General features: G+C 37.9%; 1 protein-coding gene across 3 annotated transcripts in view; it reads left to right on the top strand.

The window, feature by feature from the left end:
• Positions 1-13,612, top strand: part of SRBD1 (S1 RNA binding domain 1) — a 124,640-nt gene that overhangs the window by 20,920 nt on the left and 90,108 nt on the right. For all 3 annotated transcript variants that reach the window (XM_062637001.1, XM_062637002.1, XM_062637003.1), the window contains 4 exons: positions 3,263-3,370; positions 8,864-9,021; positions 10,242-10,332; positions 11,392-11,499. In XM_062637001.1, coding sequence (XP_062492985.1) covers positions 3,263-3,370; positions 8,864-9,021; positions 10,242-10,332; positions 11,392-11,499 — 465 coding nt within the window. The remainder of the gene's footprint in view (positions 1-3,262; positions 3,371-8,863; positions 9,022-10,241; positions 10,333-11,391; positions 11,500-13,612) is intronic.

Genomic DNA, 13,612 nt, shown 5'->3' with positions numbered 1-13,612 from the left:
AAACTCTAATGTTCTCTGAAGACTTGTGATTTAGACTGTGCATCTTTTTTGCATGTATAAAGGACAGGATTCTCTTTCTCAACAGTTTAGGATATTGGACATTGTTCTGAGGATGTCTTAGAAACTCATACCTTTGTGTCCTAAGAGTGAATAACAAAAAGGAGGAAAAGACATAGTAAAAGATGCATTTGTTTAATGTATAAAATTGTATATTCTGATACTGCTTTAGCATGTGTTTTTCTTCCATATCGAGTCCAAAAAAGGGATGTGGTAAAAATGCTCCTTTTCATTGTAGAAATTTTAAAGTTCTGCTTCCAACACGGAAGTCTCTGAAAGAGTTAAAGTATTGTTTGGCTAGATAACATGATATCGTCTAGGACTAATAGAAAGTAACTTCTACTTTCTTTTCTGGAAAGTATCAGGATTCATAAACACACCTACGTTTCATTCTGGTTTTAATACCTGTAACAGACATTCTGTCCTTTCCCCCTGAGCTGTATATTCTGTAGGCAGAACCTATCTGTCAGTCTTGCTTTTATTGCATCTGTGACAGATTTTGGAAGCACTGTGAGCCACAGATAATGGAACAGCTTGTCACTGCTATACAAATAAAAGTGGGATGTGTATTGAGATATTTTTGGTTGGTTACACTTTTGTGAGTCATCCCGAGATAAAAAGAGCATTGACTTTGGAAATGGAACTACTAATTAATATTTAGCATTCATAAAGCTATATATGCTTATGGCTTTTTACTGTTTAAGGACAATTTCCCCACCTTCAGAAAACTTTTGAAGCAATGATTTTAGTGGATCTTGGTGCATTAACGTCTAGGACAGATTGAGATGCTCCTCATTAAACTGACAGCTGTGTTACCAAACTGTCAAGTAGTAAATGCATATTCTGCCCTGCAAGCTTGGAAGTGACTGTCCAAGGATGGGACTTGTGTTATTTTCTGACTTACTGGTGGGAGCAGAAGCTTAAGAACTTTTCTTTGAGGCAAGGGTTTCAGAACCTTGCAAAGGTATTAACTAATTCTCTGATGGTCACACACAAAATCAGTTGCTGAACCAGAAATGCCACCTTGCTACAGTGTTTGCCCAGTATTCCAGCCACAGAATGGTATCACCTACTGCCTGTTGGGTTAGTAGCAAGTATGCAGATCTTTGTGTTCTTCTGAAGCCAATTCTTTTAGCATTAAATGCTCCTGCAGTGGAAAGTGGATTTGGAAGACTGGAGTTCTTCATTATTGCATTGAACTCTATGTAAACGCGCTCTAAGATTACTGTGTTTTCTTTGCAAGTTCAGAATATCTTTTGGCCTGTGGACGCATCTATATTTCCTTGAAATTTTCGTTTGTGTTGAAAATGCAGGAATATCATTATGCCTGTCCCTATGGGTTGTGTTTCTTTCCCCAGAAAATAGCTTTTCTGTGGTTTGACAGCGAGCCTAGCTCCATTGACACTAGAACTGCACTGGTCCCAAAGACTTGGTTGTGAAGTGGGACATGGAAAAAGGGTCAGTGAGAAACAGCTGGAGAGGGGCTGGTTAGCTGGCTTTGGATGTCAAGACAACATGGAGATGTTCTTTTGGAAGGTGTGAGAGCTTGTTCCAAAAGGGAATTGCAGCCTTGAAAATCAAGTTTGGTGTTGGATAATATTTTTTTTTTGGTTTCCAGGCAATAAAATAATAGAATGTTGCCTAAGTAATTCTTACTTACATATAGGCAGTAATAAAAATACGTGCTGTGATAGCCTATTAACAGAGGAAAGGTTTGCTAACTAGCTTTAATGGATGGAAGAGGGGGAAACAGCTGCCAGGTTTCCAAATTGATTCTTATTTGTGCTGAGGATACTTTCTGGGGGAGCATAGTCATACTTACCACCTGTAAAAACTTCATGGTGATAGCACTGGATGGCAATAAGAGGGTTTAAAGTCTTTGCCAGTTTTATATAGGTATGGAAAGAGTCTCTAGTTACAAATAAGCAGAATAGAACTACTTGCAAAAACTCTTAGCAAAGTGATGAGGTCATGTGGCTAAGCTCTCTCAACTCTATGTTGTAAAACTAAATGGGAAGCTTAATTCTGCTCCCACGTCTGTCTGCGTTAATGCAGTGCTGACTCGGTCACACCTTTCCCAACCGCTGTATGCGCAGACACTTAGAAAAGCTCTTTCAGGAAGCTGTAGATCCCCTCAAACAACTGAAAAGCTGTCTGGGTAGGAGCAATTTAGGATTCTTAGTATTCCTGAGCGAGTGCAAATAAACAAAGTAAAAAGTAAACCCTGTTTTTGCCTGGACCTGCACCTGGACTCATTATCAAATGGGCATAGTTCTGTCATGCTGCGTTTGAAAACACTGAAGTTGTGTTTGTTCAAGGACTTTCCCCCCCCCCCTCCATAATGTTGCCCAAACTAAAAAGGGTCATTGGAATAAATATCTAGGATCTGTGTTCTGGGGAGCTTTGAAACTGGGGTGTTACTTTAGGACAAAATTTGAAGTAATTGTCATTACAAATATGACCACTCTGCACTCGTCTTAGGAAAGGCAGTGCTCCAAAGAGTTTGGCTTAGAAAAAACTGGGAAATAATCTTGTGTTTGTTTGTTTATCATTTATTTCATTTTCCCTTCTATGATATTATTTATATTTTAAAAATATCAGCAACAGGTAAAAGAAAAATTGTTGGCAAATTGTTTGGGTTTTGTTGTTTGAGGACTACTGCAAAATGAATAATTTCATTTTGAGTTTGAATGGAGATACTTAAAGCCTTCCAAATGAAATTTAAGTTGGGTTTCATTAATTGATGTTAGCTTAGCTCTCTTACTCCTGTCTGAAGTATGGGCATGAGTAGCTCCGCAAAAGGATGCGTCCTCACAGATGATGTTCAGTCATTTTTTTGTGTATTGAAAATAATGCAATCCTAATGGTAATAGGGAACCAAGTTCTTCAGTTCTGATAAGCTTTGACTCTCCAAGTGAAAAGTAAATTTTATTGTATTTTCTTTAAAACATAAAATGATTGCATTGTAATACTTAATAAAATAGAAGATAGGCCTTGTCCCTTGTCTGATAGTAGAACACCCAGAGCAAGTTCTCATTCCATTCATAGTTGAAGCTATGATTTCATTGCCTAATTGCTATAGTAATTCTGTAGTTTACAGGACATTGCACTAATGTCTTTTTTATTTTGAGAATTCTCTTTTTATCTGAGTTTTTGCATGTGTTCTTAAAACATTTTCTTTTTTTTTTTTCCTAATCTTTTGTAGGTGGAGACCAAAACAATTTTTAAAACCAGAATTAATGAAGATATTACGGAATTCAGTAGAGGATGCGTATAAACGCCTCATATATCCTCTCCTCTGTAGAGAATTCAGGTAAGCCGGAGTGAATGTGTGTTTTCATACAACCAATTTCTTAGCAGTTCCCTCCCTAAATTTTCATTACAGTATCTTTTTTCCATTTGAAAATGGCAACATGTTTTTAACCCTCTGTGCTTACAGATGAACTGTGTAGTCTTGCTTCTGTACATGTAATTTGTGACCCTATCCAGTTTAGGCTACAGTTGAGAAACTATCTTTCTGAGAAGCCATTTTACATGTTTACATATTTGTTGCTTGTACATTTATCTAATTAAATACAGTTTAGCTCTACATTATCATAATAGTTGTATCTTTATCCTCGTGTTAAGCATAAGCCGTTATGTCACTGAATTTTCCCAGCATCTCTTCGTGTCACAGCAGTAGTACTGTCAGTGATACTGTTCTGAATCTTCTTTTACCTGTCTGAAAGAAGTGAGCAAAGTAATTGTTGTGGTTGGAAGTGTCCCTCGTGTGTTTTATCTGCACTTTGTGGTGAACAGATTGGTCATAGTGTTGGTCTGGTGACATTTTATGGGTATTGTGATGGCTCTAGAGAAGTCAGTAAACTTATTTCTGGTGATGCTGTAGTAATGATGTCATCAGACAAAGTGTCACTGGTAAGATCTGTAATATTGTTTTCAACTTAAAGGAAATTTAAAACTTGGTGTCAAAGTCACATTAATTAAATAGGATATTTTCATGGTGTAGTATAGGAGCTTATCACACAATTCAATTCATTTAGTATGACCAAAAGTCTACATTCTCAAGGCTTTATTTTCTAATGGCTAGCAGTACTGATGATATGATTCTTCTCTTAAAGAATCTAATGGCTTTTGGGTTTCTTCACTGCAGTATGTTGTGTTTGTTCATTACTTCGCAACCAAGATTGCTTCACCTCTTTTGATTAGGAAGCCTGTTCTTTGCCACTGTGAATTCCACAGGTTTTCAAAGGTGCTGAGTTCACTTTCTTCTTTGTATGTGACCACAGTACACGTAGCTGCTTTAGGGGAGGCACTGTATCTGTTGTTTGGGCAAAATAATAGACATTTTGTGGTGGTGAATCCAGCTGTTGGCTTCTCGCACATGAGTGTGAAGGTAGATTTATTCCTAGCCTTCTCCATAATCAGGCTCTTCTAAAATAAAAGGTACTTACTTTTTAGTAGGGCTTGGTTTTATCATAAATAAGCAAAGTGATATGAGGGTCCTTCAAGGCTCTTCTACTGTGTTTTTGCGTTGTGATTCCTGCCAGAGGACTGCTGTAGCCTGTGTGTTGTGTATTACGCTATGAAGGTGCTGCAGCAGTAAGTTGCTGAAGGTTTTCCTGTTCTCTTAATTACAGTTAAAAAAAGCTTCCTTCCCTTCAGCCCACAAGGCCTAAATGCAAAGAATACAAATTTTGTTGCCTGGTCCTGTGGGGACCCGTGCTTATGTTTTACTGTTTGTGATAGTTTTGCGTGATTGGTGATGTCTGGTTAGGAAAAGCTGAAATGTCTCCTGTAGAGAGGAATGCAAACACCTGCCAGTAGTGTTCCTGGTGCTTGACCGCTTAACCCTTATCCTTCTTTTATTCTCTTTCCACCTACACCAAAAGCTGATTTTTAGGACTCTTGCAAAGGGCTGCTAAAGCATTCAATACCTCCTTTAGCATTAATATTTCCAACCCACCCCCCACTGTTCGTTCGTTCTTTTTATTATCATTAAATGTTGGAACAGAAAGTTTCCAAGAGTCTACTGAAATTTCTGGTACTTCTAGTGAGCAGGAGAATGGAACTTGCCAGCAAGACACTTACCTTATTTATTGTTTAATTTCCTTTCTTCCACTCTGTCAGATACCATCATTTCTTGTATCTGGTATAATAATGTCCAGTGTTGCTTTTGGCTCTTTGGAATACATTTTATTTTGTTGCAGTACTGCATGGAATGATTCCATCAGGATTCGATGCAAGTGATGTGGCACAGACATATTTTTTAATGGATAATCCTTTCCTAATTTTCCATGCTTTCTCGAAGTGAGTGCTTTCTCTCCTCTGTCTTCAGGGACACAAGCATTTCTCTTTATATCTTGTTTCGCACCTGAAGCTGGTTTGCAGATATTTTTCCACGGAAAAGGATTGACTCTCAGATTGTAGATGGAAATGGGGAATTTTAAATCTCAATTTAAAAACTGACTCTTATAACATTGAATATAGAGGCCAGTAGGTCATGATTAGGTTATTTGCTTTTATTAGAATATACCTGTAAGTGATATTCAGTCTGAGTGCTTCATAAACTTCAAGGGAGAGGCTTGCAAATCTGACTTGGTTGATACTTACTGCAGGGTTTTGTTTTGGTGGTGTTTTAACAGCATAACCATTCCTCTTGTGTTTACAGAAGAGGGCTGGTACCTTCCTCTGCCTTATATCTCTGCTCTATTAATGGGAATTGTCACACATAGTAAAAACATGAAGCTGGGCACCTTGCCATTTGGATGAAGCCAGTAGTGCGCTGAAAAAGAGAAAGGTATTGGGTTGTCGAGGTAGCTTGATATTTTTTCAAGGATCAAATAACTATCCCAAAGTTGAAATTAGGGGCCAGTATTTGGGACTATAGATAATGTCATTGATACGAGTGTTGAGTGAGAGACAGAGAGAAAAGAAAGGTCTATATTTGAAATTAAAAAAATACGGGATATGATGTAATAGAAAGGACATACGTTATGTTCCCCCCTACGCACCTGGCACTTTCAGTAACGTTTCCTGTTACTATAAAGGTTTCTGTATATCCATGCCAATTTTAAACATGATTTCCATAAGGTGCACGTAATTAATAGCATGTGTTGAGGGGCAATTTTAATTCCTGCACAAGTCCTCCTTCACAGGTGGACTGATGTGAATTTGCAGTGTGGGAGGATTTGGCTGTGTGGGCAACAAGGGCCCTGTATCTTCAGGATAGATGGAAGGCTGGAACTTGGTCTTTCTCTGTACAAAGCCTCCACTCCAAGATCATTCAACTTTCCCTTGTTTACCAGCCACTTTTAAACTTCATTTGTATGCAAGTATGATTGATGGAATCTCTTCTGCATCTATATAGATTGTATAGTTGTGAGGCTTAGGTGTTGGCTGTGTTTTCTCTGGTCTCTCACAAGTGGCATCGAATTATTTAGTCCCTGGGCTCTGCCTGAAAGAAGCTCATTCTGTGGTATGGGAGAAGGGTGCTGCAACTGAAATTCAGTGGAGAGGAGTGTAAAATGATACTTGCAAGAGGAAGTAATTTTTTTTTTCTATATAAGATAATGACCTCTGAGCTATCACGCCACAGGAAGAACGCTTTGGCACTATGGATACATAGCTCCGTATAAACGTTAAGTGCTCAGAAGATAGATTATTTAGTTAAGGAATAAAGACAAAACAGAGAATCATTGATTTAGTTGGCCTGTACTGGGAATGCTGTTGGCCATTTGGTCCCTTCACCTTGGGGAGGTGCGTGTAGGAAGCAATAAATGTTTCATTAGAACTGGAAAAGACCCGATGGAGGGGACCAAGGTATGAAAATTTCTGTATGAAGAAGGGTTGACTATGCTATGACTCCTCAGCTTGGAAAGGAGGACTTGGAGCTGAATGGCATGTGAAGAGTGGCACAGGGCTTCTACAGATCAGTTTTTACTCTCTTCCAGTATAAGACCTACAGGGCCATAACACTCAAAGAATCGGCTTCCAGCCAAAAGTTGTGATGGGCCTGTTGGGTAGAACTCACTGCCAACAGATGATATGGGTGTAAGAAATGTGCATGGGTTTTGTAGGAAACTGGGTAGTTGGACAACAGGTGTGTTATGGGTTACTAGAGACAAACATCAAGTTTAGGAGATACTCCAAGCTGGAAATAGTTGGAGGCTAGGGTAAGATTATGGGACAAGTATACTATGGCTGCTGTAGCAGCTCCCTAGGCAGCTGCTTATTTCCACACTTGGAGACAGGATGCTAGGATAGAGGGAACACTTACCTGAACTAGAGCAGCCATTCCCAAATTCCTTTTCTTAGTGGTGGCAATGTATGGAGTGTCTGCTCTTTGGTGCTGGGTGCACGTTTGAATTGCTAAGGAGTCTTGGAATGCATGTATAACCTTCACCATCTCCCTTTAAATCATGTCTGTGTTATTTGGTATACATGACACAGAAACAAAAAGCATGGAGATATAGGGGAATCTTTTGCTGTTGCACACTTGTTTAGTAAAGAATCTGGACCGCTTTACTAGGTGGTAAAGATTTACTAGATGATGAGGACTTATCAGCTCTTTCTGCTCCATTGTGGGATGAAGTAGGGCTGAGCTGGCTTTTTGAATGGATCCTGGGCAAATTCAGATCAGACTCTTAAGTTCTTCCGCATCTAAAAACTGCTCAGAACAGCTTCATACTACATCATGTCAAATAGCCTTTATGAGCGTTGTCTTTCAGCTGTTGGTAGCTTCCTTGGGTCCTGCCTTGATTGACCTAAGCAACTTAATAATTTCCCCTGCCCTATTTTTGCAGGGTTAGTTAACTGGAATGCAGGTTTTTTCTTCTGTAGAAATTAACCCAGGTATTAATTTTTCCATTGATGGGTAAAAGGAAAAGAAGAATAAGGGTCCTGGCTACCCTGAAGGCTTTACTGGATTGCTTTTGCTTGCCTAATATTGTAGTTATTGCCAGTCTAATGCAACTGAAAAGGGCATTGAGTACCTGCAAAAGAACAGAAAGAAAATCAGCTAGGTGATGGACATATGTGAATCCATTGCTTTTTCAGTTTTGCTTTTTTTATATAGAATGCCATACTGTGATAAAAATACTTGTCTTTATCAGTCATTGTCTTACTGGCCGCATCTTACAAGAAATAATGCATTTTGTACACCTTCACTCAGCAAGACTTTTCTTCTAACATTCTGCAGTAAGTGTTCTTGCCAATCCTTCCTGCACTAATTCCTTTCCTTCTGTTGACAAACATGAAGGGGGGGGGGGGGGGGGAAGGTAGGGAACATCATGTCCTCCTCAGCTTTCTAGTTCGATTCTGAGGAAACAGAAACCTAGAAAGAGCTCAAGTCTACAAACTTCTGTGATGACTGTTAAATAGAATTCATGGATCAAATGCCTCATGAGTCATGGTGTGTTAGCAGTTAATTGGATAGGCTCCTACAGTTTCTTTCCAGTGCTTCTCAGTCTAACTGATGATCCTTTTATTGCTGGGTAGTGATTTTTCTTCAAATCTAGTTTTCTTTGCATTTTTATGGGAAGCTATTCTTCGCTCACAATTGCGTTTATTTGAATGTTTGTTGGTATGTGTACATTCCTATAGGTGTTTCTATTATACTTTTCATATTGATTTACAATAAGATGATCACATAGCTGATCCTTTTTAAAAAAACACCAAAATCTTGATTGGAAATCTAATATTTAATTGTAGTAATGAAAACATGATTGCAAAAAGCCTTACAACTTGGAACAATCCAAAAATGCATTTCAAAGCTAACTGAGGGGAAAATGTTTTTTGCTTTCATAAGGTCAAAATTGACATCTGATGCAGAGAAAGAGTCTGTGATGATGTTTGGGAGGAATCTTCGGCAGTTGCTTCTGACCAGCCCTGTGAGAGGCCGGACTTTGATGGGAGTCGATCCTGGCTACAAACATGGCTGCAAGTTGGCAATTATTTCACCAACCAGTAAGTTTCAATTCCAGATATTTTTGAAAGGACTGATAAAAGTGGATTCATTTAGAGGAAAGGAAAGTTTCACAACAGACTTCTTTATCAAACTGATTTTTTTGTTCGTTTTGGTAAGACTTTAGTGTTTTCCACGCATCCTGTCATGCAAATTCCTTTTTTCAGGCTTTTAAGGTTTGGTTTCTGGCACCTGGATTCCAGTGTCTCCTTTGGTGTTATTAGTTCTCTCTGAAATAGAATTTAAAATCCCTTCTGCATTCTCGAATACAGGTTCAGATCATTGTGCCTCTCAGTAGTCGGCAACGGGAACACCTGGCATTTTTATTGTTTAACAGAGAATTTGAATTTAAATACTTTCTATAACTTTTCATGGGTAATATCTTGGACATCTGGACACTTTATCAGCCCTTCTTGTATAATAGCATGTGTGTTAATGTGGCAAGTCAGAAACATTGTATTTGCAGAACTTACTAGTTCAGTTTTCAGACAGATAAAGAAAGCAGTCTTTCCAGTTCATCCTAGTCTCATCTAGGGATACACACCTCTTTGGACCCATGCAAAAATGGTTTGTTTTCCTTTGAATTTGTCATTGCTTCTTGTCTGAAAATATATCCACCCAGGATGGGTGTAAGGAAAGATGTGTTCTTGAGACATGTTAAAATGATAATAAAGCTAAATAATGGTTAAATGAATAGGTAAATTGCTGTTAGCTTGCATTGCACCATAAGCTATTCATACCAGTAAATACAGTTATTTCCAAATGGGATTGATGGGATGATGGCAAGAGGAGATGGCATTGGAGTTCTTAAGTTCCTGGACTGCAAGGCTAGAGACTGCGTTCCTCATTTTCATCTCTCTTTACTGGATCTGTAAAATGTCCTAGACTAGAGCAATAAATCTTCTACAGTGAATTGCTATTTTTCCTCTTTCATAATGTAATATACCATATTTGCCTCCTAAGACTAGATGCTGATTATTTGTTATGTGAATATGTTCCTAGGGAACTAGAAAATGTATCAACTCATTTTGCTTTGGCAGCCAAAGCATTTTTGTCCTCTGCCCACCATGCATTTCTTGTAATTGGAATCAGAAATAAAAGGGGAAAATGTGTTACTAAAAAGCTCTTTTTGTGAATAATCAAATTAACTTTACTAGTTCCTCAGGATACAGCATTAGGATGTTTGTGTTTTATCAAATGGCTTTGCCTTTCATTATTCTAGGTCAGATACTCCATACTGATGTTGTTTACTTGCATACTGGCCAAGGATTTCGTGAAGCTGAGAAGATAAAAAGGCTTCTGCTACAATACAAGTATGCTAAAGAAACTTCCATTTATTACTCTCTCTTACCAAATGTAATGGAAATCTTTACTATATCAATACTTCGGTTTGGGTGGGATAAGAATTCAGTTGATTTAACTGGACTTATTCAATTTTTTTATGAACTTCAGAGCTTTTTTTTTCTTTTAGTCTAATGTTCTTTTACATTATGTATATGTTAGAAGCATACAAAATCAAGCCATGGCTATGACTAAGGCGGCATGCTATGAATGTATCCCTGTGAAGCTCTGTCAATCCATTTATTTTTAGCAATAGAAATGAACATTCAGCTAAGACATAAGTTTAGCCACACTCTTCATATCCCCCCTAAACCACTCATCAATCTTTCCCTGGTCCAAAAGCCACATTTTAGCTTTCAGAAAAGTTTTACTAAGCAAAGGAAATCCTGCTCAGATAGCTCTCCAGATGGACTTGCAAATAGGGGCAGCATGGTTAACAGGTTATGGTATTCAGCTACTTTGGGATCCCCTGTGGACAGACATCTGGTCTACTGGGTCAGCTGCTGGACTGCCACAGCGCACAGTCCAGTTTTAAGTGTTAGATTGTCTTTAGACAAGGTGATTTGATGGCTGACTGGCTGTGGTGGGGGCAGTCAGAGGCAGTGACCTTACAAGCTGTTACAAACTGTGATGTTCCTGTTAAGGAATTAAGATGCTTATTGCTTGGTCTTCTTCCCTTTTTCATTGAATCATAGAACAGATGAGGGAAAAATGAGGTGAAAGGGTTTGAGGATTGTAAGTAACATTGCATTCCTTTTATGAATATGAAGTATGATTTTTTGTTTTTCTGCAGATATTACCACGTTAAATTCCATTGAATGAGTGAAAATGTTGACTCATCTCCTGAGCAGTCACATGGAAAACATGTTAAACACAATATGCTATTGCTAGGAATAGGTTCTGATTGTATCCAGGCCTTGTGTTACATAAAATAAGATGTATTGGTGGTTGTTGTGGATTGAGTGCTATGTGTGAAAAAATCTAAAAGAATAAGTAATAATAACTATTCATTTTTTTTACCCCATGCAAAGCTGTAGCACTATCGTGATTGGCAATGGCACCGCCTGCAGAGAAACAGAAGCTTACTTTGCTGACTTAATTATGAAGAAATACTTTGCACCACTGGATGTTGTTTACTGGTAAGATCACTTTCCTTGCTGGGATATTCATCTGTACAGCAGATTTTAACTTAGCAGGTACTTTTAAATATAATTTTTGGAAGCATTTCTTTTTGTCTGTCTTCGAGTCAAGCTTGACCCATCCATCCCTCAAGCCAAAGGGAAATGGCTTTGAGCATGAAAGTAGTTATCATGAGTGAGTAAGATAGACCCACTGAAGCATTTTATTTTTTCTTCCTGAGGTTCACTTGTGTTGTTATTATCATTGTAAGAAAGCGTGTGAGAGTAGCAGCTCAAACAGCCAAGGACCTGTTTCGGCAGTGTGTGCTTATCTCTTGATGAATGAGAGTTAAATGCAAGTAATAAAGCTTATGTTGTCTGACTACAGTATTGGAATGCTTGCTAATCCTGTGGGTATTAAATGGTATGGGAATAAATAGTTTGTTAATACCTAACAGAAAGTAGTGAAGGTATTTGTCCTCTCTAAACTTAAAATTTTATCCATTAGGTTGTTGAATTCAAACTAAATTCTTCTGCTCTTTGATTTTGATGGGAGCTGTATTATATCACTTTCCTTTACTCCATGCAGAACTGCTTTTGTTTCTTTTGGTTTTTTGTTGGGTTTTGTTGGTGGGGTTTTTTATATATGTTTTAAATTAAGACCTTTATTTCTTTTTAAAGCATTTTTGGTGGTCTAGCTTGGCTTATCTTTTGTGCTGAAGTTCAGCAGCAGTTCTCAGTTTTCACTGGCTTAACATACTGAAATAAGTTATCGAAAGTTTTGAAGAAGCCTTTGTCTCTTCAAACTACTATATACATTCAATACAGCCTTTTCTCCAGAGATTTGGAAGTTATCTTACAGAAATGGTCAACAAATGTAGTATTCCTACTAACCTGTGCTGTGGTTTTACTTGCACTTGTTTGTTTCTAAGATTTCTAAGTAAATTTGCACAAGATCTGACACTTAAATCTCCTCTCTATTCCAGGAGATGTAGCAGGGTTTTCTCATTTTAATTGTTTGTAAAGGAAAGAGGCTGATCAAGCTTCTGAAAAATAAGCATCCTCTTTCCTGAATCCATTTTCAAAATGGTAGATTTTCAATGACTGTAGAGAATGGAAAACTCTTTATGCTGTGTGGTTTTGGGGCAAATGTTTAATTTCACCGTTGTTTGCTTCGTAGTTTAAAAATCCATTAGGTTGATGTAAGCACGTTGTCTGAAAAAGTGATTTATTTATTGATCATATGCTACAAAATGTAAGTAACTAGTTTACACAGAAGTTATTTATATAATATTGTGGTGGATGGTTTTCTCACTGTTTTTTCCCTCTTTTGCTCTAGTATTTTCTTTCTGTTTATAGTTCAGGATTATAGACTTTTCAAAGTAACTATCATTATATATTGTGTATTATATATTGGGGGGGGGGGGGCAGTAGAGCCACCACATTCTTGAAATTGATATTCTTGAAAGCTCTTGTGAAATAGGAATTAGTATCAATGCTCTGAAGCAACAGTCAAGTGATGAAGTTGGTTATTTTTTTAGTAGTGCCAATTTATTTTAACCTTTTTTTTCCCAAACTCATTATATTTGTAGGAAAAATATGTAACTGCAGTTTTTTTAATGTGCCAAATTAGTTTCTGGAAGTGAAAATTAGCATAATCAAAAGCATTTTTGCTTTCAGTGTGTATTTGTGTCTTCTTGTGCTGTGCTCATTTATGGCGAGGGGCTGGTTCCTACTTCAGAATTGGTACGCAGAACACTGCATATGAAAGTGAAAATCACAGGATTGTGATGTTGGACTTTCTTTGTTGCTACTGCATGCTATAGGTGACATTTGATGCACTAAATTTTGTAGACTGCTGTTTGTGTGCACGTTTATGTGGGTTTACACATTGGGTGGACTTGCAGTCCTTGTGTATCTCCTCGTATTTTGACAGTCTTGACTGAGCATCTTTCTTGAAGATCTGAGTTCATATGTTTCCCTTTCTGCTAAACTACTTTTATGTGAATCTCATTGCATTATCCAGTGCTGGGGTTTCCCAGCTGAGTTCTGCAAGTTTCCTCTGTTTCCTTTCTAGCTCCGGAAAACTTTCTCCTTAATATAGTTGGTAGTTCTTGGTAACTGAAAGGAATGA

Source organism: Pezoporus occidentalis, unplaced genomic scaffold (assembly GCF_034315485.1).
Source record: "Pezoporus occidentalis ecotype Australia unplaced genomic scaffold, CSIRO_AGI_Poc_V1 ctg50, whole genome shotgun sequence".
Classification (NCBI taxonomy): Eukaryota; Metazoa; Chordata; class Aves; order Psittaciformes; family Psittacidae; genus Pezoporus; species Pezoporus occidentalis.
This window is presented reverse-complemented; position numbering and strand designations above follow the sequence as displayed.